Source organism: Orcinus orca, chromosome 1 (assembly GCF_937001465.1).
Source record: "Orcinus orca chromosome 1, mOrcOrc1.1, whole genome shotgun sequence".
Taxonomy (NCBI): Eukaryota; Metazoa; Chordata; class Mammalia; order Artiodactyla; family Delphinidae; genus Orcinus; species Orcinus orca.
The window spans coordinates 139,044,655-139,069,368 of record NC_064559.1 but is presented as its reverse complement, the minus strand read 5'-3'; the positions used below and the strand labels follow the sequence as shown (position 1 = coordinate 139,069,368).

At 37.2% G+C, this 24,714-nt stretch overlaps 1 protein-coding gene across 1 annotated transcript in view; it reads left to right on the top strand.

Annotated features, from left to right (window-relative positions):
• Positions 1-15,676: 15,676 nt before the first annotated feature.
• Positions 15,677-24,714, top strand: part of PRKACB (protein kinase cAMP-activated catalytic subunit beta) — a 143,207-nt gene continuing 134,169 nt past the window's right edge. Inside the window, exon 1 of the mRNA XM_004262951.3 lies at positions 15,677-15,964. Within this exon, the coding sequence (XP_004262999.1) occupies positions 15,919-15,964 (46 nt within the window). The 5' untranslated portion in view covers positions 15,677-15,918. The remainder of the gene's footprint in view (positions 15,965-24,714) is intronic.

The window sequence follows — 24,714 nt, the reverse complement described above, 5'->3', positions numbered from 1 at the left end:
AGAACTAGAACAAAAAATTTTCACAATTTGTATGGAAACAGAAAAGACCCCGAATAGCCAAAGCAATCTTGAGAATGAAAAACGGAGCTGGAGGAATCAGGCTCCCTGACTTCAGACTATACTACAAAGCTACAGTAATCAAGACAGTATGGTACTGGCACAGAAAGAGAAATATAGATCAATGGAACAGGATAGAAAGCCCAGAGATAAACCCACGCACATATGGTCACCTTATCTTTGATAAACGAGGCAGGACTGTACGGTGGAGAAAGGACAGCCTCTTCAATAAGTGGTGCTGGGAAAACTGGACAGGTACATATAAAAGTATGAGATTAGATCACTCCCTAACATCATACACAAAAATAAGCTCAAAATGGATTAAAAACCTAAATGTAAGGCCAGAAACTATCAAACTCTTAGAGGAAAACATAGGCAGAACACTCTATGACATAAATCACAGCAAGATCCTTTTTGACCCACCTCCTAGAGAAATGGAAATAAAAACAAAAATAAACAAATGGGACCTAATGAAACTTAAAAGCTTTTGCACAGCAAAGGAAACCATAAACAAGATGAAAAGACAACCCTCAGAATGGGAGAAAATATTTGCAAGTGAAGCAACTGACAAATGATTAATCTCCAAAATTTACAAGCAGCTCATGCAGCTCAATAACAAAAAAACAAACAACCTAATCCAAAAATGGGCAGACCTGAATGGACATTTCTCCAAAGAAGATATACAGACTGCCAGCAAACACATGAAAGGATTCTCAACATCATGAATCATTAGAGAAATGCAAATCAAAACTACAATGAGGTATCATCTCACACCAGTCAGAATGGCCATCATCAAAAAATCTAGAAACAATAAATGCTGGAGAGGGTGTGGAGAAAAGGGAACACTCTTGCGCTGCTGGTGGGAATGTTAATTGGTACAGCCACTATGGAGAACAGTATGGAGGTTCCTTAAAAAACTACAAATAGAACACCATATGACCCAGCAATCCCACTACTGGGCATATACCCTGAGAAAACCATAATTCAAAAAGAGACTTGTACCACAATGTTCATTACAGCACTATTTACAATAGCCAGGACATGAAAGCAACCTAAGTGTCCATTGACAAATGAGTGGATAAAGAAGATGTGGCACATATAAACAATGGAATATTACTCAGCCATAAAGAGAAAATAAATTGAGTTATTTGTAGTGAGGTTGATGGACCTAGAGTCTATCATACAGAGTGAAGTAAGTCAGAAAGAGAAAAACAAATACCGCATGCTAACAAATATATATGGAATCTACAAAAAAAAAATGGTTCTGATGAACCTATGGGCAGGACAGGAATAAAGACACAGATGTGGAGAATGGACTTGAGGATATGGGGAGGGGGAAGGGTAAGCTGTGACAAAGTGAGAGAGTGGCATGGACATATATACACTACCAAACGTTAAATAGATGGCTAGTGAGAAGCAGCCGCATAGCACAGGGAGATCAGCTCGGTGCTTTGTGACCGCCTGGAGGGGTGGGATAGGGAGGGTGGGAGGGAGGGAGACGCAAGAGAGAAGAGATATGGGAACATATGTATATGTATAACTGATTCACTTTGTTATAAAGCAGAAACAAACACACCATTGTAAAGCAATTATACTCCAATAAAGATGTAAAAAAAAAAAAAAGTACACCAGGGCATAAGCTCAGGAAAGACATTATATTGATTGTTCACTATCATATTATGTGTGTTCCCCCACTGAGACTATATACGAGGCTTCTCAGTTCATCAGAACTGCAGTACTAATCAAAAGAAATAGGGCTTCCCTGGTGCTGCAGTGGTTGGGGGTCTGCCTGCCGATGCAGGGGATGTGGGTTCGTGCCCCGGTCCGGGAGGATCCCACATGCCATGGAGTGGCTGGGTCCATGGGCCATGGCCGCTGAGCCTGCGCATCCGGAGCCTGTGCTCCGCAACGGGAGAGGCCTCAACAGTGAGAGGCCCGTGTACTGCAAAAAAAAAAAAAAAAAAAGAAATAGATACATGGGATTAAATCAACTACAAATGTTTCTTGGTGTTTCTGATTTACTTTACTAAATTGGAAGCCTCAGAAAGATAGTACAGTCTCTGGACCAACCTAACCTGCCAATTATAGTATGAATCATATTCCTAAAGGAGAAGCTTTATCATTGTATTCTCCTTTTCAGATGCCGTAAAAAGCTCTCTGAATACCAGTTCACGTCAATTAAAAGACCTAATAAAAGCCTTATAGGCTTTATTGAATTGAATCCTAGAATTGAATCCCACACAACTTACTTTCTTCTGTATTCTAGCCTATGTTTTGCACTCCAGTCCCAGATATGTTTGCTTATCAACTGTTCAGGCTGTTCCCACCACTGAAAGTTCTCCCCTAACCCTGCCGCCTTATATAACCAGGTACCCAGTCATTTCAAAAACATCACTCTTGAATCTTCTTCTCTGTGGTGCACCAAAGACTAATATTCCTGTGCAGGCTGAAATGAGGCTATGGAGTTTGAAGTTGTTTTTATAATCAGAGAGAAAAATAGTAGAGGTAATTAAGCAAGGGAGTAACATAATATGCTTATAAATTTCCTGTCTTTACTGTAGTAGCGTGACAAGTAAAAGACATTTTTGAGAAAAGTGATTTAAATTCTGAGCTAAAGTAAATAAGAATTTGGTCTAAGACCATAAGAAAATATCGTTTAAGCAATCTTACTGGGAATGTAAGGCAAACTCTGTATTTAACTATATTACCAATTTTCTTATTATGACTGGTTATTTCTTAATATAATATCTACTAACATTCTAGCAGTATTTATCAAAGTAAAGTTTTGACTGAATCACAATGAAAGTATTGAAAGAGGAGTCAGTGGAATAGTATTGGCATGAGAATTTAATCTCAGTAAGTTCCCTGGATGAGTAATATATATCAAGGTTAGGTGTAGGTCTTTGGAAGGTTTATATTCTTCTAAAAAATTTACTATTTGCCTTTTCTTGTCCCTATTCTACTTGGCAGGTGTCATGCTGGTCCTAATCCAGCCTCTTTTGAGGAAGTATTGTTCAACGAAAAAGACATTACTCCATCGTTAAGGTCAGTACTTGCCTCCTCTTGAGGAATCAGGAAGCAGGACATAAACCTTCTTTTTATTTCCTAGGGAGTACAGCAGATGGTGAAGAAAAAAAAAGAGGAGAGAGGAAAGAGAGAGATACAGGGAGGGAGAAATTTTGGTCTGTTGACAGAATTTGAGGGTGAGACATTAATTTTGGGTGCAGCACGGACTGAGATGTCTCCCTAAATATCTTCTAGACAAGTGTCTCAGGGAACTCGTGCCAGGTTCTTAGGTGTAATGATAAAAGTCCTGTAAGAGACCTGTACATTAGGGGCAATTATAGCTCTAACCTTTCACCTGAGCTCCAGACTCCCATATACAGTTGTCTCCTTGACAACTTGACATAGGGTGTTTAATGGTCATTTCTAAACTTAATGTGTCCAAAATGAAACTCTTGATTTCCACTCTCCTCAATGCTCTCCAGCACTTCCCCCTCCCCCTCACTTCCCTTGCCTTAATACATATCAAATTTTACTCTTTTGAGTTGCACTGTCTAAAAAAGCTGTGTGTCTTCCTTGGTTCCATTCTTCCTCTCACATCATACAACCAATTCATCAGCAAATCCTATCATTGATTTCTTGTTTCATACTATTGTGATTGGAAGAGATACTTGGTATAAATTCACTCTGCTTAAATTTGTTAAGACTTGTTTTGTGATCAATTATATGATCTGTCCTGGAGAATGTTCCATGTATACTTGAGAAGAATGTGCATCTGCTGCTGTTGGATGGAATGTTCTATTTTGTCTGTCAGGACCATTTGGTCTTACATACGGTTCAATTTCACCATTTCATTGTTGATTTTCTGTCTGGATGAGCTATCCATTGTTTAAAGTGGTGTATTAAAGTCCCTTATAATTAGTGTATTGTTGTCTATTTCTCCCTTCAAATTTGTTAGTATCTGCTTAATATATTTAAGTATTCCTATGTTGGGTGCATATATATTTACAATTGTTTTATCTTCTTGATAAATTGACCCTGTTATCATTATGTAATGACCTTCTTTGTCTCCAGTTACTGTTTTTGGCTTAAAGTCTATTTTGTCTGATAAAATTATAGCTTCCCCTGCTTTCTTTTGGTTTTACTTCCATGGAATACCTTATTCTATCCCTTCACTTTTAACCTATGTGTGTCCTTAAAGCTGAAGTGAGTCTCTTGTAGGCAGCATATAGTTTGGTCTTGGTTTTTTTAATCCATCCATCCACTCTATGCCTTCTGATTGGAGAATTCAATCCACTTACATTTAGAGTAATTATTGGTAGGTAGAACTTCTTAATGCCATCTTATTAATTATTTTTTGGCTGTTTTCAAGTTTCCTTATTCCTTTTTTTCCTCTCTTGCTGCCTTTGTGAATTGATGATTGTCAAAGCTTACATAAAACATCTTATATATATAACATCTTATTTTACACTGATAACAACTTAATTTCAACCACATACAAAAGCTGTACCTTTTTACCTCCTCCTTTTCTGTTTTTGATGTCACAATTAATCACATTTTATATTGTATATTGATTAACAAATTGTGTAGCTATAGTTATTTTTAATCCTCTTGTATTTAACCTTACACTAGAGTTAACACACCACCATATTACAACATTAGATTATTCTGAATTTGACTATATACTTACCTTTATGAGTGTGTTGCATACTTTCAAATGTTTTATGTTACTAATAAGCACCCTTTCATTTCAGCTTGAAAAACTCCTTTCACCATTTTTTACCTCTTCCTTCTCAGTTGCCAGCTTTCTTCTTCTTTTTTTTTAATTTTAATAATTGAAGTATAGTTGATTCACAATATTTTATTAGTTTCAGGTGTACAGCATAGTGATTCAATATTTTTATAGATTATGTTCCATTTAAAGTTATTGTATAATATTGGCTATATTCCCTGTGCTGTATATTATATCCTTGTAGTTTATTTATTTTATACATAGTATTTTGTGCCTGTTAACCCCTCACCCTTCTCTTGTCCCTCCTCCCTACCCTCTCCCTACTGGTATCCACTAGTTTGTTCTCTATATCTGTCAGTCTATTTCTGTTTTGATATATCCATTCATCTGTTTGTATTTTAGATTCCCCACATAAGTGATAACAGTATTTGTCTTTTTCTGTCTGACTTATTTCACTTAGCATTATACCCTCCAGGTCCATCCATGCTGTTGCAAATGGCAAAAATTTATTCTTTTTTACAGCTGAGTAATATTCCATTATATATATATATATATATGTATATATATATAATGGAATGTATATATGTATATACACACACCGTATCTTGACAATTGTAAATAATGCTTCTATGAACATTGAGGTGCATGTATGTATTTGGGTGAATGTGTAAGGTACTGGCACAAAAACAGACACATACATCAATGGATCAGAATAGAGAGGCCAGAAATAAATCTATACACTTATGGTAAAGTAATCTATGACAAAGGAAGCAAGAATATACAATGGGGAAAAGACAGTCTCTTCAACAGTGGTGCTGAGAAAACTGGACAGCTATATGTAAAGAATGAAAATAGAACATTTTCCAACACCATATACAAAAATGAACTAAAAATGGATTCAAGACCTAAATATAAGACCAGAAAACCATAAAACTCTTAGAAGAAAACATACACAGAACAATCTTTGACATAAATCATAGGAATATTTTTTGGATCTGTTTCCTAAGGCAAAGGAAACAAAAGAAAAAATAAACAAATGGGACCTAATTAAACTTAAAAACTTTTGTACAGCAAAGGAAACCATCAATAAAAGACAACCTAATGAATGGGACAAAATATTTGCAAACAATATGACTGATAAGGGGTTAATATTCAAAATATATAAACAGCTCATAAAACACAATACCAAAAAAAAAAACCCACTAAACAATCCTATTAAAAATGGGCACAAGGCCTGAACAGATATTTTTCTGAAGAAGATATATAGATGGCCAACAATCACATGGAAAATACTCAACATCAGTAATCATCTGCAAACCAAAAACACAATGAGATATCACCTCACACCTGTCAGAATGACTATCATCAAAAAGACCACAAATAACAACTGTTGGCAAGGATGTGGAGAAAAGGGAACCCTAGCACACTGTTGGTTGGAAAGTGAATTGGTGCAGCCAGTTTTGGAAAGAGTGTGGAGGTTCCTTAACAAACTAAAAATACTGCTATATCCAGCAATTGCACTCCTGGGTATATATCTGAAGAAAATAAAAACACTAAAATTCGAAAAGATACAGGCACCCCAATATTCATAACAGCATTATTTACAATATCCAAGATATGGAAGCAATCTAAGTGTCTATCAAGAGATGAATGGATAAAGAAGATGTGACATATATATTTATATGTACACACACACACACACACACACACACACACACACACACACGCACACTGGAATATTACTCTGCCATAAAAAAGAATGAAATTTTGCCAATTGCAACAATATGGATGGGGCTAGAGGGTATTATGCTTACTGAAATTTGTCAGACAGAAAAAGACAAATGCTGTATGTTATCACTTATGCGTGGGATCTAAAAAATAAACAGATGGGTGGATATAACAAAAACAGAAAGACACTGACAGATATAGAGAACAATATACCAGTGGGGACAGGGTAGTAGTAGGGGCAGAATAGGGATGAGGGGTTAAAAAGCACAAACTACTATGTATAAAATAAATAAGCAACAGGATATACTGTACAGCACAGGGAATATAGTCAATATTTTATAATAGCTTTAAATGGAGTATAATCTATTGAAATATTGAACCACTATGCTCTACATCTGAAACTAATATAATATTGTAAATCAACTATCAATTTTTAACAATTAAAAAATAAATAAGCTTTCTGCCCCCTTTTTCTCTTCTCCCTCTGGAAGTCCAATGATTTGAAAATTGGCCATTTTGATGGTATACTATAGATTACACAGACTTTCATTATTTTATTTTCCCTCTTACTAAACAATTTAAAAAGTCTTATCTTCAATTTCAATGATTCTTTCTTCTGCTTGATCAAGTCTGTTCTTGATGCTGTCTATTGCATTTTTTATTTCATTCATTGAATTTTTCACCTCCAGAATTTCTGTTTTGTTCTCTTTTTATGACTTACATCTCTTTGTTAAATTTCTTATTTTGTTGATGTACTGTTTTTGTGATTTTGTTGAATTGTCTTTCTGTGTTTTCTTGTAGCTCATTGAGTTTCCCTCAGACTATTTTGAATTTTTTATTGGGTAAATCATAGATCTACGTGTCTTTGGGTTCAGTTACTGGAAGACTACTGTGATCCTTTTGTGGTTATGTTTTCTTGATTTTTCATGTTCCTTAGAATTTTGTGTTGCTGTCTTTGCATACGAATAGCAGTCGCCTCTTCCAGTCTTTACTAACTGCTTTTGGGTGAGAATTACCTTCCATCAGCCCTGCTAGAAATTTTGAGGCTTTCTCAGACCTTCTATGGTTACACCTGCTCCCTCTTGTGGCAGAATTCTTAACCTGTATGCCTTCTCTCAATCCTGCAGTGCAGCAGGTGGAGTGCCTGACAGCCTCTCTTTGTTTCTCCAAAGCTGGTGTTACAGCTTAAGTTTGTGGTCTCTTCCTGACCCAAAGATTCGGGCCTGCTTTCTGTGCATGCTCACTAGCCATCCTCTAAAGCTTGTTTTTGCTCACCACCTTTGGCATCATGTACAGTGTGCTGGCTGCAGAGTGGAGAGGGTGTGTGGGAAAAGCACAGGATGTGTTGGGGTTGCCTGTGGCCCAGTCAGGGGTATCCACAAGTGGTGCTTCCTCAGTGTTTTGTGGGCAGGCTTCTTGATGGAGTCTATATTTAGTTAATAGGATCAGTGTCAGTTTAATGCCCTACAAACATTCTCTGTGTGACTTTCCCAGATTCTTCCTGTCCCCTAGTCATGGAGCTCTTCATTTAGTTTTGTAGATGGGCTGAGGGAGAAATGAGCCTCTTTGGAAGAATCCACACAGCTGGGGAAGCTGGGTTCTCACTCACATGCTCTCCTTTTCCCCCATGGGAGAAACCACGGGCCAAGTAAGAGTTCTCTTAACCCTAAATTGTGCCTCCCTTGGGGGAGGAGTGACTTTGGTAAAATCAAACTGTTCCTCTTACCCACACCAATGCATCCAAACTCAAAACTCGTATTTTTTTCTCCAGTGGCATGTTGGATCTTCTCCTCTGGAAACCTGGACTTCAGCAAAGTCTCTCTCATCCATGGGTGATTGCCTGAGTCAATGTTCCCCTGGGGCTTCCAGACTGGTTGAGAGGGGCTAGAGCTAGTATGTGGGTCACATCAGTGTCCACAGCTGGAACCAAGGTCCCTCTGCCTATATTACCTGATGCATGGGTGGGTGAGATTCCTCCTGTGTGTGCTGGCCCAGGACTGTGGTGCTGGACCCCCAGCTCCCACAAAGTCACTTTTATTCAACAAATTCAAATGAATATTTGTTGGTGGTGGTGGTGGTGGGGAAACAGCATGTTGAACTCTCAGCCAACTGCCCTATAACTTATGCCTGAATGAAGCTTATCTAATACACATTTTCTCCATAAAGCCCATCACACCTTTCTTGCACTTAGGAACACTTTTAACCCCCTGAGATCTGAAGAGAATTCCCACCCCTCACACCCCACCCCACCCCCGCCCCCCCGCCTGCCTACTTTTTAACAACATTCTGGGTGGGGAGGGGAAGCAGGCTCTCAGGAGATTTTCCTATCCTGATTGAATCACCTACCCCCAGGGTCATGAGTCAGCTTATCCTGACTCAGACACTATCACCAGTACTGAAGTCTGAAATAATGACAACTTCAATTTTTTTACCAATTCCATTCTGCAATCCAACACTCTTCCCATGAAGGGACTGGAGGGTGGAATATCAGGAAACCTCATTAAGAGAGATGGTTACAGAAGAAAATGATTTTAAATGGTACTAATATTTTTTAAGCTCAAATCATACCACTGCCCCCAAACTGGGACAAATTAAATAACCCAAACAAGTGGTCATGGTGCAAGTCAAAGGGAACTGATGCTGTCTCCTTTGTTGTGTGTGTGTGTTGGGGGTGGGGGACAGAAATGACCACAGTGGTCTTATGCTGTCATGATGCTGACATAACTCTACCTTGGCTTTAAATAAAAATAAAAGGAACATTTTTCCTTTTCACCAAGAACTTTATGGAACAACCTATTCACACTTTTGTTCCACTACCTTTTGCCATTTTTCAGGCAGCTTCATAATTTCATCTTCCCAACTTTTTATCTTTTTGAGAAAAGAACTCTTCCAGGTGCCTTTTACAGTCTTCCAGGTAACTGAAATTTTTTTGCATTAAGAGAATTTTGTAAAGATCTAAATAAATGGAAATCCGAAGGTGCAAAGTCTGGTGAATACGGCAGATGAATCAGAACCTCCCAGCCAAACTGTAATAGTTTTTGCCTGGTCAACAAAGAAACATGTGGTCTTGCGGTATCCTGATGGAAGATTATGCACTTTCTGTTGACTAATTCCGGGTGCTTTTCATCGAGTGCGGCTTTCAGTTGGTCTAATTGGAAGCAATACTTGTTAGAATTAATCGTTTGGTTTTCCGAAAGGAGCTCATCATAGAGGACTCCCTTCCAATCCCACCATATACATAACATCACCTTCTTTGGATGAAGACCAGCCTTTGGTGTGGTTGGTGGTGGTTCATTTCGCTTGCCCCACAATCTCTTCCATTCCACATTATTGTACAGTATCCACTTTTCATGGCCCATCACAATTTGTTTTTGAAACGGAACATTTTCATTACATTTAGGTAGAGAATCGCATGTGGAAATATGGTCAAGAAGGGTTTTTTTGCTTCTTACGTGGAACCCAAACATCAAAGTGATTCACATAACCAAGCTGGTGCAAATGATTTTCAGCGCTTGATTTGGATATTTTGAGTATGCGGCTATCTCCCACGCGGCATAACGTAGATTGTTCTCAGTTAATATCTTAATTCGATCACTATCAACTTCAACTGGTCTACCCAGTTGAGCATCGTCCAGAGAGAGATCTCCAGCACGAAACTTCGCAAACCACTTTTGACATGTTCGATTAGTCACAGCACCTTCTCCATACACTGCACAAGTCTTTTTTTAAATCTCAGTTGCATTTTTACATTTTTTGAAATAATAAAGCAGAATATGCTGAAAATGTTGCTTTTTTTCTTCCATCTTCAATATTAAAATGGTTACACAAAAATTCACCAGTTTTGATGTCTTTTTTTAAATGCATGCTGATATGACAGCTGTCACATACAATCTAACAAAATTATTTTGAATGAAGTTAAAGACAACTAAGTGCAACTAGAGGAAAAAAACGAACAAAGCTTTTGGCCAACCCAATAGTTTTTTAATCCTGTTACTCTTACATTCAAATGTCTCACATGCATCCTTTCTTTTCTCTTCCACTGCTGCTACACCACTCAATGATTTCATGTCATTCTTCTATTACAGCAGCTACCTTACAAGTCTGTTTGCTGACAGTCTATTGATCATCCAATATATCCAACACACTGCTATCAAAGTTAGCTTACTAATAAAATGTGGATTATATCACTCCTTTCTTTAAATATCTTCAGTGTTTATTGCGTAGTGAACGAAGTCCACATTTCTTAAAAGGCATGCAAGGTTTCTCCAAATGAGCATGATCTTAGTCTGAAACTACAATTCATTCACTTATGAATAAGCACCTACGTTTTTTTCAGACATCACTCTGGATACAGTAGATATAGTGATGCCAAAGTAGCTTATATTCCAGTGGGAAGGTTGCAACTCTTACAACTCCTTCCATAGCATCTGATTTTGATCTAAGGACAGTCATACAAGCCCCTGCTGCGAGTTTCCTGTTCTTAGTTTTCAATGATTTTCCCCACTTAAGAACAAAATCCAATGCTAAATTCTCTATGCGGTTGATCATTTAACAACACTTTTCTTATGTTTCCTCAGTGATTTATTTACATTATAGTACAAAGTTAATGAGTCTTGCTTTACATAATTGCTTACTTGCTTAAGCAATTGCTTAATGTGTCTTTTTTGCCTTAAACAAAAACTTCTTGAGGGCAGGGCACAGATGTTATTCACCTTTGTAAGCCCATCATGCTTTGCATATAGTAAGGACTCATTAAATTTGTTGGAATCATATTTGTTGAATGATTGTTATTGAAACATAAATGCAAGAAAACATAGAATGTTATTGGGTCATTGTGCCTATTATACAAGTTATCCTAGGTGCTTTTCATAGGTGATTTAATTTAATCCATATAACTTCACACTTTAGGAAACTAAGGCAAAGGGAAATAAAGTAATTTATGTGAAGGTCTTAGATAGCGGCCGTACCAAAAGACGTACTCAGATTTTTCTGACTACAAAGCTCAAACTCTTTCTACTTTACTACATACCACTCTGGTTTGTCGCTATCAATAATATGAATATATTTTTAATTTAGTGGGCCAGATTCACCTTGGTCACAGATGGGCTTCAGTTGGAAAAGCTGAGATTTCATGAAAGTTCATGCCCCATTTGTTTGGTGATTTCATAAAGAAGAAAAAGTTTTGTAAATTTGAGTGTTATTTTTTGATCAAGTTACTCTCTAAAAATGCATAGTGCCAAACTGAAAGAGCAGAAATTTAGTCATAGTTTTGACAAAACACACTGGTAAAATCCGAATATCCCAAACATATACTTTTCTGAGTGTATTACATATTGAGAAAGGAAAAAAAGTTGTTGGTTTTGTTCTCCCCTCCAGGTTTTCCTTAATGTTTTCAGTTTGTATTCTAGTCCCTATCCAAGAGATAAGCTACAACTCCACTCTGGTACAAGTTCATTTTTGTTGACTCTGAGCAGGTTACTTAACCACAGTCAACTATTTTAGTCACCTCATCTGTAAGGGAATACCCAAAAAGGTGAATATCAAACTTCAGATAATAAATTTATGAACCAAGGGATTAGGATTATGCTCAACTGGAAAACTTTGCACTGTACTAGAATGATATGAACAATTATCATATTTGTAATTTATTAACTATAAAATAACTTCCTCACTTTGGAAGTACTATTCTGCCCTTTGATACTTAATGTGGTATCATTAGGTTCAGGACATATAATACTGTATAATAATGAAATATTAGACTGTGTGGATTACTAGTTATTCAAAATAATCATAATTTTATGATGGTTAAATAAATTCTCATTTGCACTTACTTGATGTAAAATACAATATAAAAACAAAATGACCTGGTCATATTTTCCAACGATTATCAATTTCAGTTTACCTGTCCTGGTGATTGTAAAGGAAAAACAAGTGTTTTTGACATACATTGTTTTTGAGGGTGTTTACTTTTTAAAAGGACTTGGAAATCTAGTATAAGTAAAAACTACAAAATAAATAGGAATAACAATTTACTAATTTTTCCCCCCTTTCTCACTCCTTTCTGAAAAGGTGACTCTAGGAAGAATACAGGGCTGAGACCCTTTGTTCCTAAGGCTCAGTTTTCTCATCTGCAAAATGTGGATAATAAAACCTAATCCTAATGAGACTGAGATTACACTTGTTTCACACATTAATGGTATATAACCTAGTGCTCTGTCACTTACAATTTGAGTGAACTTGGCCTAGTTACTTCACTTCTTTGAACTTTTTTCTCATTTGTAAAGTGTGGCTAATATAATCTGTCTTGCTCATGCAGGTTTGTTGTGGGATCAGATAAACAACGGCATGTGAAAGTGTTTTTATAAAGTACTAGAATATGTAAGGATAATTCTTTCCAAAGCAACTACCACTGGTCCAATTTTTCCTGCTACATAGTGTTGTATGTTCTTAGATACAATATTATACAGAGGGGAACTCAAAGTCTTTTCTCCGTTATCACTTCCTTTTTTCTGCATCTGCTTTCCTAGGGAAACAAGATTTAGTTCTACCTTTGTGCTTGTCCAGGTTATAGAAAAGGCATTAGTGGCAAAGGATAGCAGTTGCCCCATTCTAGCTCCAGTTATTCAAGAATAACTGTACAGTTAATGAAATTTCTGCCCTTTCTAGGTGTAAATAAACAATTCTTGAAATATAGTCTTTTAGATGCTATATAAACAATGGATTCCTAAAGAGAACTCTTCTCTAATAATGAAAAAGCAACTTGTATATAATTACAGCTAGATGATTGTGAATGTTTACTAATTGAAAACGATTCATGAAACTATACTCTTGAAGTATAGTCTTCCTAGAATCAGAGCAGCAGTGTAAATTAATATAAAAAAAACAGAAATAGGGACTTCCCTGGTGGCGCAGTGGTTGAGAGTCCGGCTGCTGATGCAGGGGACGTGGGTTTGTGCCCCGGTCCGGGAGGATCCCACGTGCTGCGGAGCGGCTGGGCCCGTGGGCCATGGCCGCTGGGCCTGCGCGTCTGGAGCCTGTGCTCTGCAACGGAATAGGCCGCAGCAGTGAGAGGCTAGTGTACCGCAAAAAAAAAAAACAAAACAGAAATAATAGTATACAGAATAAAAACCAAGATATTTCCAATTGTTGATGATATTTTCCTTTCTTAACAATTAATTTAATTTCTTAAACAATGAATGATAAAGTTAAATTGAGAGAGAAATTTGTAAAGCTGAATTTTTTATTAACTTTCTAGGATGTAGTTATAATGCATCTTAATTCTGTAATCCCTGTCAACTGTCTCTTCTGCAAATAAATCATTTACAAAACAGATGGCTACCCTCTTGTTAGAGACCTAGAATTCAAAATTATATTAAGGATAGGGACAAATTATGCATATAACCACTCTTTTATTATTAAAGCTGGTCTCTAAAAAGGAATACATTTCAAAACTTACCCCAATGAGGGCAGTATGAGTCTCCCAGGATTCTAGAAAGATTCCATCCAGAATAAAGTATATCAAAAAGATTTTTTTTATTTCATATATGGCTTAATGCTATTTATTGAACTTCCTATGTATGTAGGGCAAAATATCACATCCACAACACAAAACTAAATGTGATTGGAAGGATGTGACATTGTTGGAACATTGTTGCATGCTGACACAATACCTCACAGCTAGTTCAAATCCTTCCTTCTCTACAATTTTTATATTACTTGGATTTAATGGAAACCCAGAAAACAATAATGAATTTCCCCAAGAAATAAACTCATTATGCATCCATCTTTTCAAGTCAAGGTAATTTTAAATGGAGAGAAAGCAATTTACCATAACATCTACATAACATTATGGACAAAAAGTCAGACTTTAGAGCCCAACTACCTAGGTTCAAATCCTGCTTCAAAGAGGTAATAGCTGTGTAATCTAGGGTAAATTGCTTAACTTCTTTGTGCCTCAGTTTGTTCATAAGTGAAATAATGAGAGTAAAACTCCATATCTCATAGGGTTCTTGAGGATCAAATGAGTTGCTACCTGCATGGTAGTACTTGGAATACAGTATACATGATATAAACCTTTGTTAAATTAATTTAACAGAAATAGTGATAAGAAACAGCAGGAAGAACTTACTGAGAAACTTCTACAGTTACCACTCTGTTTTTGTCAGTAATGAAAGCTACTTCAAAAAAAATTCTGAGAGATTTCCTCTGCTTACTTTCAAGTCATCAACTATCCATTAAATACCTACTGTGCCTGGTGTCTTGGGGACACAAAATAAATTTAGTAGTCTCTGCCCCTCGGGAAGTTACAGTTTTTCTACACTAAATTTAGAATAAATGCTCACGACGCAAAATTCAAAGAAACATGCAACAAAAAATACTAGAGTGCCGCAAAAAATTAACCTGGTAAGTAAAACTATTCACAAATTCAAGATGTATGTTAAGAAAAACGCAGTTACCAATTGGGAATGCATTTATTTTGACATCTACACAGAGAGCTGCTAAATACAATGATTCACATCAACAGACATTCTGTAGAAATGGTAATACTTTCCTTTCTCTCTGGGGTATTTGACAAAACCTGAGGGCGATCCCGCAAAACCAGAGAATGAAAACTGCACTGGGAACATCAAAGGTCTTGTGACTGGTGCCTAAGAACCAGGATGACAACGTGGTGGGCTCGGTGAACACCTGGATCTGTGAGGCAAAGACAGGCTCGGAACCACGATCAGGATTAGGGACGAACTTGTTCACTCGGCTGATACTGACCAGTCCGCAAAACCCAGTGGCGCGAACCAGGGGACTCCCCTCGCGTGCGACCTCCAGGGCGTGGGGGAGGCCAGGCTGAGAGACGACAGGTTACTCAAAGCTAACGGTCCCCACGCCGCCTCCCAGATCTTGAGGATGGGCATCCGAGACCAAGTCCGTGCCACCACGTCCCGGCTCGGTGGGCCGCTGAGGTGCCAGCCGAGGTTACCCGAGTCCGCTGCCCCCGGCTCGGCCCCCCTCAGCCCGCCGCCCTTGTACCCGGCCGACACGTCACTTCCGGCGCGCGCGCGCCCGCTGGTGAAGAGGGACAGGGTCGGGGCCCCGGCGCGCTGCTGCCGGGGGGCGCGCAGGGGGGGCGGGGCTGGGTAAGGGGGAGTGTCTGCCAGACACAGCCGCCGCCGCCGCCACCGTTGCTGCCGTTGATATCGCTGCTGCCGCCGGGGCTGAGGAGTTTGCTGAAGCCTTGGCCTCAGAACCGGCCCAGTCTTCCCGCCCGCACTTCGGCCGCCAGCGCCGAGAGCACTGACCGCGCTGACCGGTGCAGAAGCAGGAGTTGCCTCAGCCTGTGGAGCGGCGGGGACGGCCCCGGCTCCCCTTCCCCTCCCTGACCCCTTCCTTTCATCGTCTCAGTCATGGGGAACGCGGCGACCGCCAAGAAAGGCAGCGAGGTGGAGAGCGGTGAGTCAAGGGCTGGGTCTGGGGGCCCGCCGGGCGGGCCGGAACGGGGCACCGAGCGCCCCTCCGGGTCGGAGCCCGGAGGCCGCTGACACGGTCCAGGCCTCGCAGCGGCCGCCGGGAGCCACTCCAGGGGACCCTGGGGACCCGCTCCCTTCCTCTTCCACCCCCTCCCCCCAGCTCCGGCGCGAGGGCTGAGCGCCGAGGGCCGGATGGAGAGGGCGAGGGAGGAGAGCGGTCCCTGCGATTTCGTCTTTCACTAGAGCGCGCGCCGGGGGTGGGGTGGGGGGGTCTCCCATGCTTAGATGCTTCCCCAAATATGGTCCGGATAAAGAAGTCTCTTGGACCATCCCAGCCCTCGCTCCCCCCCCAAAAACGCGGGCCCCCTCTTTGGGAGCCACAGGTAGTGTTGTGAGCAGAGTTGGCTCTTTTCCCTCCATCACTTGGGTCCATCCCAACCTTATCATCAGGTGAGGGGCTGCGGGTCTGGTCCTCCGCAGGTGAGGTTAATCCTAAGTGGGCAACTACGTTTTAGAGATCCTCCGTCTTTTCAGATTAGGAGTGGAAAATATAATAAGAGTAAACAAAAACTTTTCCCATTATAGAAAAAAAGCAAGGCAGGTTTGCCTTTTCTTGAGACATGCAAGAATTTGCTACAATGTCTATAAAACTTAAAGGTCACTCTGAATTGAAGTGCTTCCAGAATACGGTGGATTTCTTCTGAGAGCTGAAAGTGCAGGCACTCTACACTTTACACCAAACAGTAAAAAGTCATGAATTTCTGTATGGCTATATGGTTTTATTTATTTATTTATCTATCAATCAATCCGTCAGTCAGTCTGGATGGTTTTTGCCTTTGCCAGGTTCAACTCAGATTTGATGATTCAGGATGAACAGAAAACAAATAGTATTCGTTGTGTGACCGGGAGTAAATGACATCTCAGCACTTGAGGGAATGCCTGATGAATTTATTCCAGTTTGTGTAAATATCTTTTAATGCTTCTATGTTTTTACTACGTTTTAGGTTAATTTCATAATTTAGCATGAAGGAAATAGCTTTTTTCGGTATCAGTAAAGCAGAATCGATTGGGAAATAGCTAGTCATTCATTTGTTTAATGTGAATAGTTAGATCAGATTATGTGGTTTGTGTTTCACCAATAAAGTTTTGGTGTTAATTTTCAGGAGCTCCAGAAAAGTTTAATGTCTTTAATATGTGATATGGAGATTTTAAAAAGCCAATATAGAGGTAGAATTTTAGTGTTTTTTTTTTCTTTAATTGCACAAATGTAGTAACTAACTGTACAAAAAGTATTAATGCGGAAAGTAAAGAATTACTTGTGCCTTTCATCATTTTCCTTTTTAATTTAAAGCTAAAGATAAAACATGTGCTAATTGTATTACAAAGAGTGTGCTTGGTAATGGAATCATATCAGTAATTTTTATTAACAAGTGCTGGCCTGTACAGTGTTTATATTTTTAACAGTGATAGTAGACTCTTTTGTGATTTATATATTTCCATTATTAAGTTACCAAACTAATTCTCCCCTAGACAGTATTAATTTGAAGCTCGTAGCTATGGGATAATCTTGGAATATTTACAGGAAACAGAAAGGAAACTTTAGATGTTTATCAAAATATCTTGAAATTATTCCTATGAATAAATTCTTTCCTAAGCTTTAACTGTTAGTGATAGCCTAGTTCTTAAGTATGTTAGCCAGCTTTTTATATAAGTTTATTTATGGAAACTGAAGGTCATTATAGTAGTTTGAATAAATGTTGTGAAGTGATAAAAGAAAATAGCAAGCTATGTCTCATTGGGACAGTCATTGCAAGTGTCACATGTTGATCAGTTTGTAATTTCATTTGGAGCAATGGTATCAGGTGCATGTTGCTGCTGTTCTACTGTGGCGAACAAAGAAATTTTATCAATATATCTTAAAACTTAATGAAAGAACAACTTTTACCATCATATACGTAACTGTTCTGTATAGTTTTTAAAAATTACTTTTGAAAATATATACCTTTCAAAATTTGAATGTAGTTATTTAAACTTCAGCTGATACATAAAAGCATAAACTTTTAGAAATATAAGTGATTCTAGAGATCAGCCTGTGTAATCATTCCATTTCAAAGCCAAAGTGCCTGACCTCTGAATAAGCTGGAGCTGAGATCATGCTATTGGTGATATCAGAGTAAGGAATAGAATCTGATGCCCTGACTCAATACTGTATCACTAAATAATCAATTAATACGAATATTTTCAAAATATCTACACAGTGTATTAGTTTCATATGGAGACTCTGTAAGTAAAGCTCAAGAAATTTTACTATCTAGTGTGAGAGAGAAAATGTACATATAAAAGTTAAGTGAAAAGCAAAATATGACAAGTGCTAACATTATGGAAAATGAACTTAAAACTCTGAAAACTACCAATAGGAAAATGTTTGATTTGAAATGATGATATAAAAATATCAGGCCAGTTAGGATTTGAGGTTTGGCCCATGCCTCATACAGGTGACTCTGGAGCTTAGTTCTAAAAATATTCCAGAAGAATGAAGCTGGGCATAAAAATATTTGAGAACGGTCTTAGTTAGCTTTGACCATCTGGTGCTTATGTTGTACTCTATTGAAATCTATCCCCCTACACTTAGAATAAAACATTTTCTGGGGTAAGACTTGAAAGCTGGGGAGATTTCATTTTCATCTCCACAGTTTCTGGAGATCACATTAAGTTGGGTACCTATTATTCTACTGTAGTGAACTAGGAAATTGTATTGATATGTCTTAAAACTTAATGAAAGAGCAACTGTTACTTTTACATACCTGTTCTGTGTATTTTTAAAAATTACTCTAGTAAAAAATATGTGTCTCAAAATCTGACTGTAGTTATTTAAACTTCAGCTAATATGCAGAAGTATAAATTTTAGAAAAATAAGTGAGCGTACAATTCTCTGAGAAATTTTAAACTTGTCATTCAAAATTGTTTTACTTATCCTGTCTCCCACTTTTTACTTTACTCACAGCCCCCAACATAAAAACAGATGCCACCTATTTTAGCCTAGGAGGGGTTTTTTGTTTGTTTATTTCATTAAAAAACAAACAAACATTAGATGTCCTCTACCCCCCACCACATGTTGCTTGGGGCTTTATGTTACACTCTTAGCGCCAAGGTGTTGAGACCTATGGGTAAAGTGTTGGTAGAGATTTGAATGCAGATTCTCCCATGACTGCAAGTGGTAGAGCCACCTGCAAGCCAGTGTTCATATAATGAGTTTTGAATGTTTTCCAGAGTCTCTCTGTCTTAAGAACTTTTGAAGATGAATGGAAGTTAAAGAAAGTCACCAGTAGACTAGTTTCAACCAAAATGCAAGTTTCGTAAAAACTAGCATTTTTTTAAAGGCTTACTGTGTGCCAGGTTCTCTAGTACTTTGCATTCATAATTTCACTTAATCTTTTCAACTGTATGATATAGTTTAGTTATTTCTCCATTTTATAGATGAGAAAAAGGAGGCTTAGAGAGCTTAAATGACTTGTCTAAGGTTGCACAGCTAGTAAGTCAGGGAGTAACGTTTGAACTTAGGCAGGTTAACCCCAGAACCTGAAATCCTAACCACTGTGCAAACAGCCTCTGTATCCAATGGAAAATCTGATTCTAAGATACACAGAATAGCTTATACTTCATTTTAATCTGTTTATTATTATAGAAAATTTTGGTGGTTTCCAATAGTATCTTTATTTGGATATAGTAGATATCTTAAATGAAAGAGTTAATTTTTCCTTGTACTGTCTTCTAGATTCAATTTCTGTAAATTGAGGATGAAGGATTAAATTACCTTGAAAGTCTTTTCAGATTCAATGTGGTATAATTTCAAATTAAGCCATAGAAAATTAATTTTATATACTTAAAGCATTCATTAATATTTGTGTTTAATCCTTTTTTTCTCATTTGTAAATGTATACTTTCCCTTTCTATGAAATAGCCAATTGAAAAATTACTTTTGAACTTATATTGCCATTTTAAAAGTACTTGGAAATTTGCATTTTACCATGGTTTACAATAGCACTATCCAATCAAACTTGCTGCTGTGATGGAAATGTTTATATTGTCTCATGTGGTAGCCACTAGCTACATGCAGCTATTGAGCACTTGAAATGTAACCTGGGCAACTGATAAACTGAATTTTTAACCTACATGTGGCAGTTAGTGTTTGGTATATTGGACACCACACGTTTAGAGCATAGCTGTCTTTACATGTAATAAAAACGCCAACCCATCTTTCCATCATCTTGGTAATTTGTGGATCCTCACAAGTTTGTACAGATGAACAAAATGCTGTATTTGTCTTTTTTCATACTAGAAATTAACTTATTTCTTCAGTATTTCCTCTGAATAAGCATTTATACACCTAGTGAACAGATTATTATAGTTTAGTAATTTGTGTATAATCTGTAAAGTTAGGTACAAAGTTAATTTCCTTATTGGACTCTACTACAATTAGAATTTATTAGTTTTTAATACTGAATCCCAGTGAATACATTTTTATTGAAAATTTTTATAGATTTAAATGTTGATTAGGAACAAGTTCAGTGATCTCATATCTTATGTCTTTAAACTTTTCAATTATCATATTTTTTTAAAAGAAAATCAGCAACAGATATTTATTCCATTTTAATAGATTGCCAGAAGAATTTTGGAGTAGTCTTCCTTAGGTTAAAAAATAAAGAAAAAAAAGTGAAAATAAACAGCCACACTGTTTGGATGATAAATACATATTATCTCATACAGTTCCATGATTCTCTGATTCATTTTGTGCAGATCATCTACTGTGTAAAATTACCCTCCTGCTCAGGAACCATTTTTCCCATTCTCCTGGCCAGTGTCCTCTACTTAGGATATAAACAGATTGTTGCTTTTCATTGCCAGCAGCAGGATAATTAGAGGCATGAAAGCCAGTTTAGAGAAGTAAGCCATGGCTGAGTGGCAGAAGCAGCAGATGAAAAGATACTAGGTAAGCCAACATAGCTATTAAGATTCTTTCAGATAGTAAGGAGTTGACCATAAGTCATTTTGATATTCCATTAAATTAATAAAATAATTAGTATAATTTACAAAATTGTCTATATATCTATGTGATAATAAATGTTAGTACACATATGTGTCCACATTTCCTCAAGGGAATAAATCTTAAGTTTTTAATGGAAAAAAACTATGTTAAATAGGAAAATGTGGAACTTATAGGAGGTAAATATACCTAGGTCAGTACCATATTATTTGGAGTATTTTATCTTAATTTAAAAAATATTCCTCAAGAGTCCCTGTATTGTTCTTTTCTTTGTTCATTTGTTCATTCATTCTACATATTGAGTTCCTAATATGTGACAGACTTTATGCAAGTCTATGGGAATAAAGGCTGAATCGGATACAGTATCTGCTCCAAAGTACCTGTGTTTCAGAAGGGGGAGACAGACATGTCAACAACTTAATGAAAAACAAAAAACAAAACAAAACAAAAAAAAACTGTTACAAATGCTTTTGTAAAAGTTCACTGGGGGAACCAATAGAAAGTATGGTCATTTCCACAGAGGTGGGGGGAAGTGAAGTTCAAAAAGGACTGCAAAGACGAGGTGAGCCTGGAGTTGAACATTGAAAATCGTAAATGTTCAACAGCAGGATCACAGGAGGAAGTATGTTCTGAGTAGAGAGAGCACACAGAGTGAGCAAAGATACAGAGGGGTGAAACAGCATGACATATTCAGGGACGAAAGTAAGTTGTCCATTATGACTAAATGATAGAGGATGGGGTTCGTGGTAGGGAAGAGGGGAGATTGTACAATGAAAGATGAGACTGAAGAAATGGACAGAGACCATGAAAAGAGTTTGAATTTTATCCTATGGACATTAGGGAGCTACTGTGAAATAAGAGAAAGATATGATAAAATTTGGGTTTTAGAGAGATTACTTTGGTGGTAATGTGAAGATGTCACCATGGAACAAGTGAAGTGTTTGGAGGCAGGAAGATCAATTAGAAGGCTCCCTCTCTCAAGTGAGGGACTTTGAGGGTCTGAATCAAGGTGGTAGAGGTAGGGATACAGGAATGATCTGAAATGTGAGAAATTTGGAAACTAAAAATAAGCAGACTGTACTGTACTGATTGCATGTTGGGAATGAGGAAAAGGAGGAATTGGGAATAACTCCCAAGTTTTTAGCTTCTATGTCTTGGTGGCTGGGTTATAATGCCAGTAATGGAGTTAGGAAATGGATATAAGGGGAGGAACAGATTTGGGGGGGGCATATTGAACTCAGGGTGCCTATGGCATTTCTGAAAAATGATTTCTGATTGGTTGTTTTATGTGTGGATTGTCTATAATTCTCCCAGCTGTGAGGGAAAGAATGACCTTGGATGATCAAAGGATCTTTTCCAAATTTCATCCTCATTTTGCTCCCCTTTTAAGGCCAGCTGTTTAGAAGCTATAAAACTATATATGACATCTGACATGACTTCTATAAATTAAGAACTGTAGCCACTAAAAGTTTAGCTTCTTTGTTTTGAAAAAAGTAAAAGCCAAAGCACTGATGAGAACAGCGTAACTTTTAAAGAAACAAAATAATTTAAAGTCAGATAAAATGTTACTTTTATAATTAAAGTAAGCATCCTATATGCTGTTGAGTTTTGTAGAGTCATGTGGAATAGTGGAAAAAACATGTAAAATATAGTACCAACATATATTGTACTAAGTAAATATCAATATTCTTCCCTTAGCGTTCTTTAAAATTGATATTAAAAAGTTAAAGTGTGACTTAATAGTAGGAATATGAACTTAGAATAAGAAAAATCTAAATTCTCTTTTCTAATTCTTTCCATTAGTTTGCTTTAGACAAGTGTTTTAATACCTCCAAGCTGTACTATAAAATTGAGAAGGATGAATTTGATAAAGAGGCTGTGGCCTTTTCCAGGTTTATAATTCAATTTTTCCCATATATTTATTAAAAGAAAGAAGGTATATTTTAAAAGTAGCAAGACAGGAATAAATTATAGAGGAGTCTTACGGAATTATGTGGGTAGAGAAATGGCAAATGATCCTCAGTGTGAGCAAATACAAGGTAATTTATTTAGGGGAAATTTTTGATCTGTACTTAAATAACGATAGCCTCTGAGTTTTGGCCTAAGAAACAAATTTTGGAATCACTGTATTGATCTTTGAAGATATTTTCATGTTCTGCTGTAGGTAAAGGGACCACTTAAATGTTGGTCATCAAGGGAGTGTATTAGAAACAAAACATAAAACAGTCTACTCTTAGTAAAATCCTTAACGTATTATGTGTAGTTATGATGTTTTGTTTATAGCAGAACTGGAGAAAGTTAAGATCAGGGCGGCTAATGGGAGTAAGTGAATTGGTCTATTGTATGAGGATAAACTTAAAACAAAAAAACAAACAAAAAAAACCCCCCAGAACTCTTCATTCTAGAAAGATTAGGGCTACACGATTGAAGTGTATAAACCAAATAGTATAGACAGAGAAAATCTGGCATTATTCACCTACATTTAGAACACTAGAACTCATGGGCTATTCCTCAAAACTTATAAAAGCTAGTTGTAGAGCAAATAAAAGGAAGTACAGTGAAACCTTCATAAACTTGGCTTAGAGAATAAATATATTTAACTGATTATTTATGTTTAAAGGTAGAAACATTTGTGCTTACAAATTCAGCTAGTATTTTTATCAACTTAAAAATTGCTGGAAAGTGTTGATGCGCTTTTATTCTTTTTATAGGTTTTGTAACCCTTTCAGCCCCTTACAGCTTCAAAAAGACTCATCAGTATTAGTAGACCTCTTTCTTGCTAATATTGAGGTTTACTACCATAATGCAAAAAATAAATTATTTCCCCTGATATGGAGGTATAGCTTAAAAGTTGCTTAAATATAGAGGTATAACTTAACTTGCTTAATTAGAGATGGAGGTATAGCTTAAATTTTTATATTTCAATCCATTATAATTCATCTATTCATTTTTTTTTAATTTCTGGGGGGGCGTGTAGGAGATACAGAGTTGTCTTCATGTAGCTCATAGTCTAGTGGAAGCTTTAGACAAGTAAATGCATAATCATGAGAATTTTGTAGGAAGTATATTATAGAGTATTTCCTGCAGTAACAATTTGGTTTTTTACTTTTTGGTTATAATAGATTCAGTAATGTTCTGTATCTATGTGGATAATTTTCTGAATCAAATTTGGGACTACTTGGGACTTCCCCGGTGGTCCAGTGGTTAAGACTCTGCGCTTCCACTGCAGGGAGCACGGGTTTGATCCCTGGTCAGGGAACTAAGATCCCACATACTGAGTGGCGTGGCCAGAAAAAAAAAAGGGGGACTCCTTTAAAGAGAGAAATGGACTAATTGACAGTTCACAATGAAGGATAATTCAGTAGCACATTTGACATTAGGGCTGCCTTATAAAATCCAATGTAAATGCCATATCTTTAGCTGATTTGCTGTTACAGGTATAAAGTCCCAGGCTTTATGGCTATGGTTTAAGATTGTATTCCCTGTTGCCTACTATTCATTTAATGTTAACTTTTCAATGACTTCTGAAATTTTTGTTTTCTAGTAAAACAACTGTTGAATCTAAACCTATGAGTCCTTGGCAAGTCTGTATTCTCCATCTGGACTTTGACTCAGAAACAAAGATACTGTCTTGAGATCTCATTATTTTAAGGTTCTACTTAATGGGTATTCAATTTCCACTTATTCAA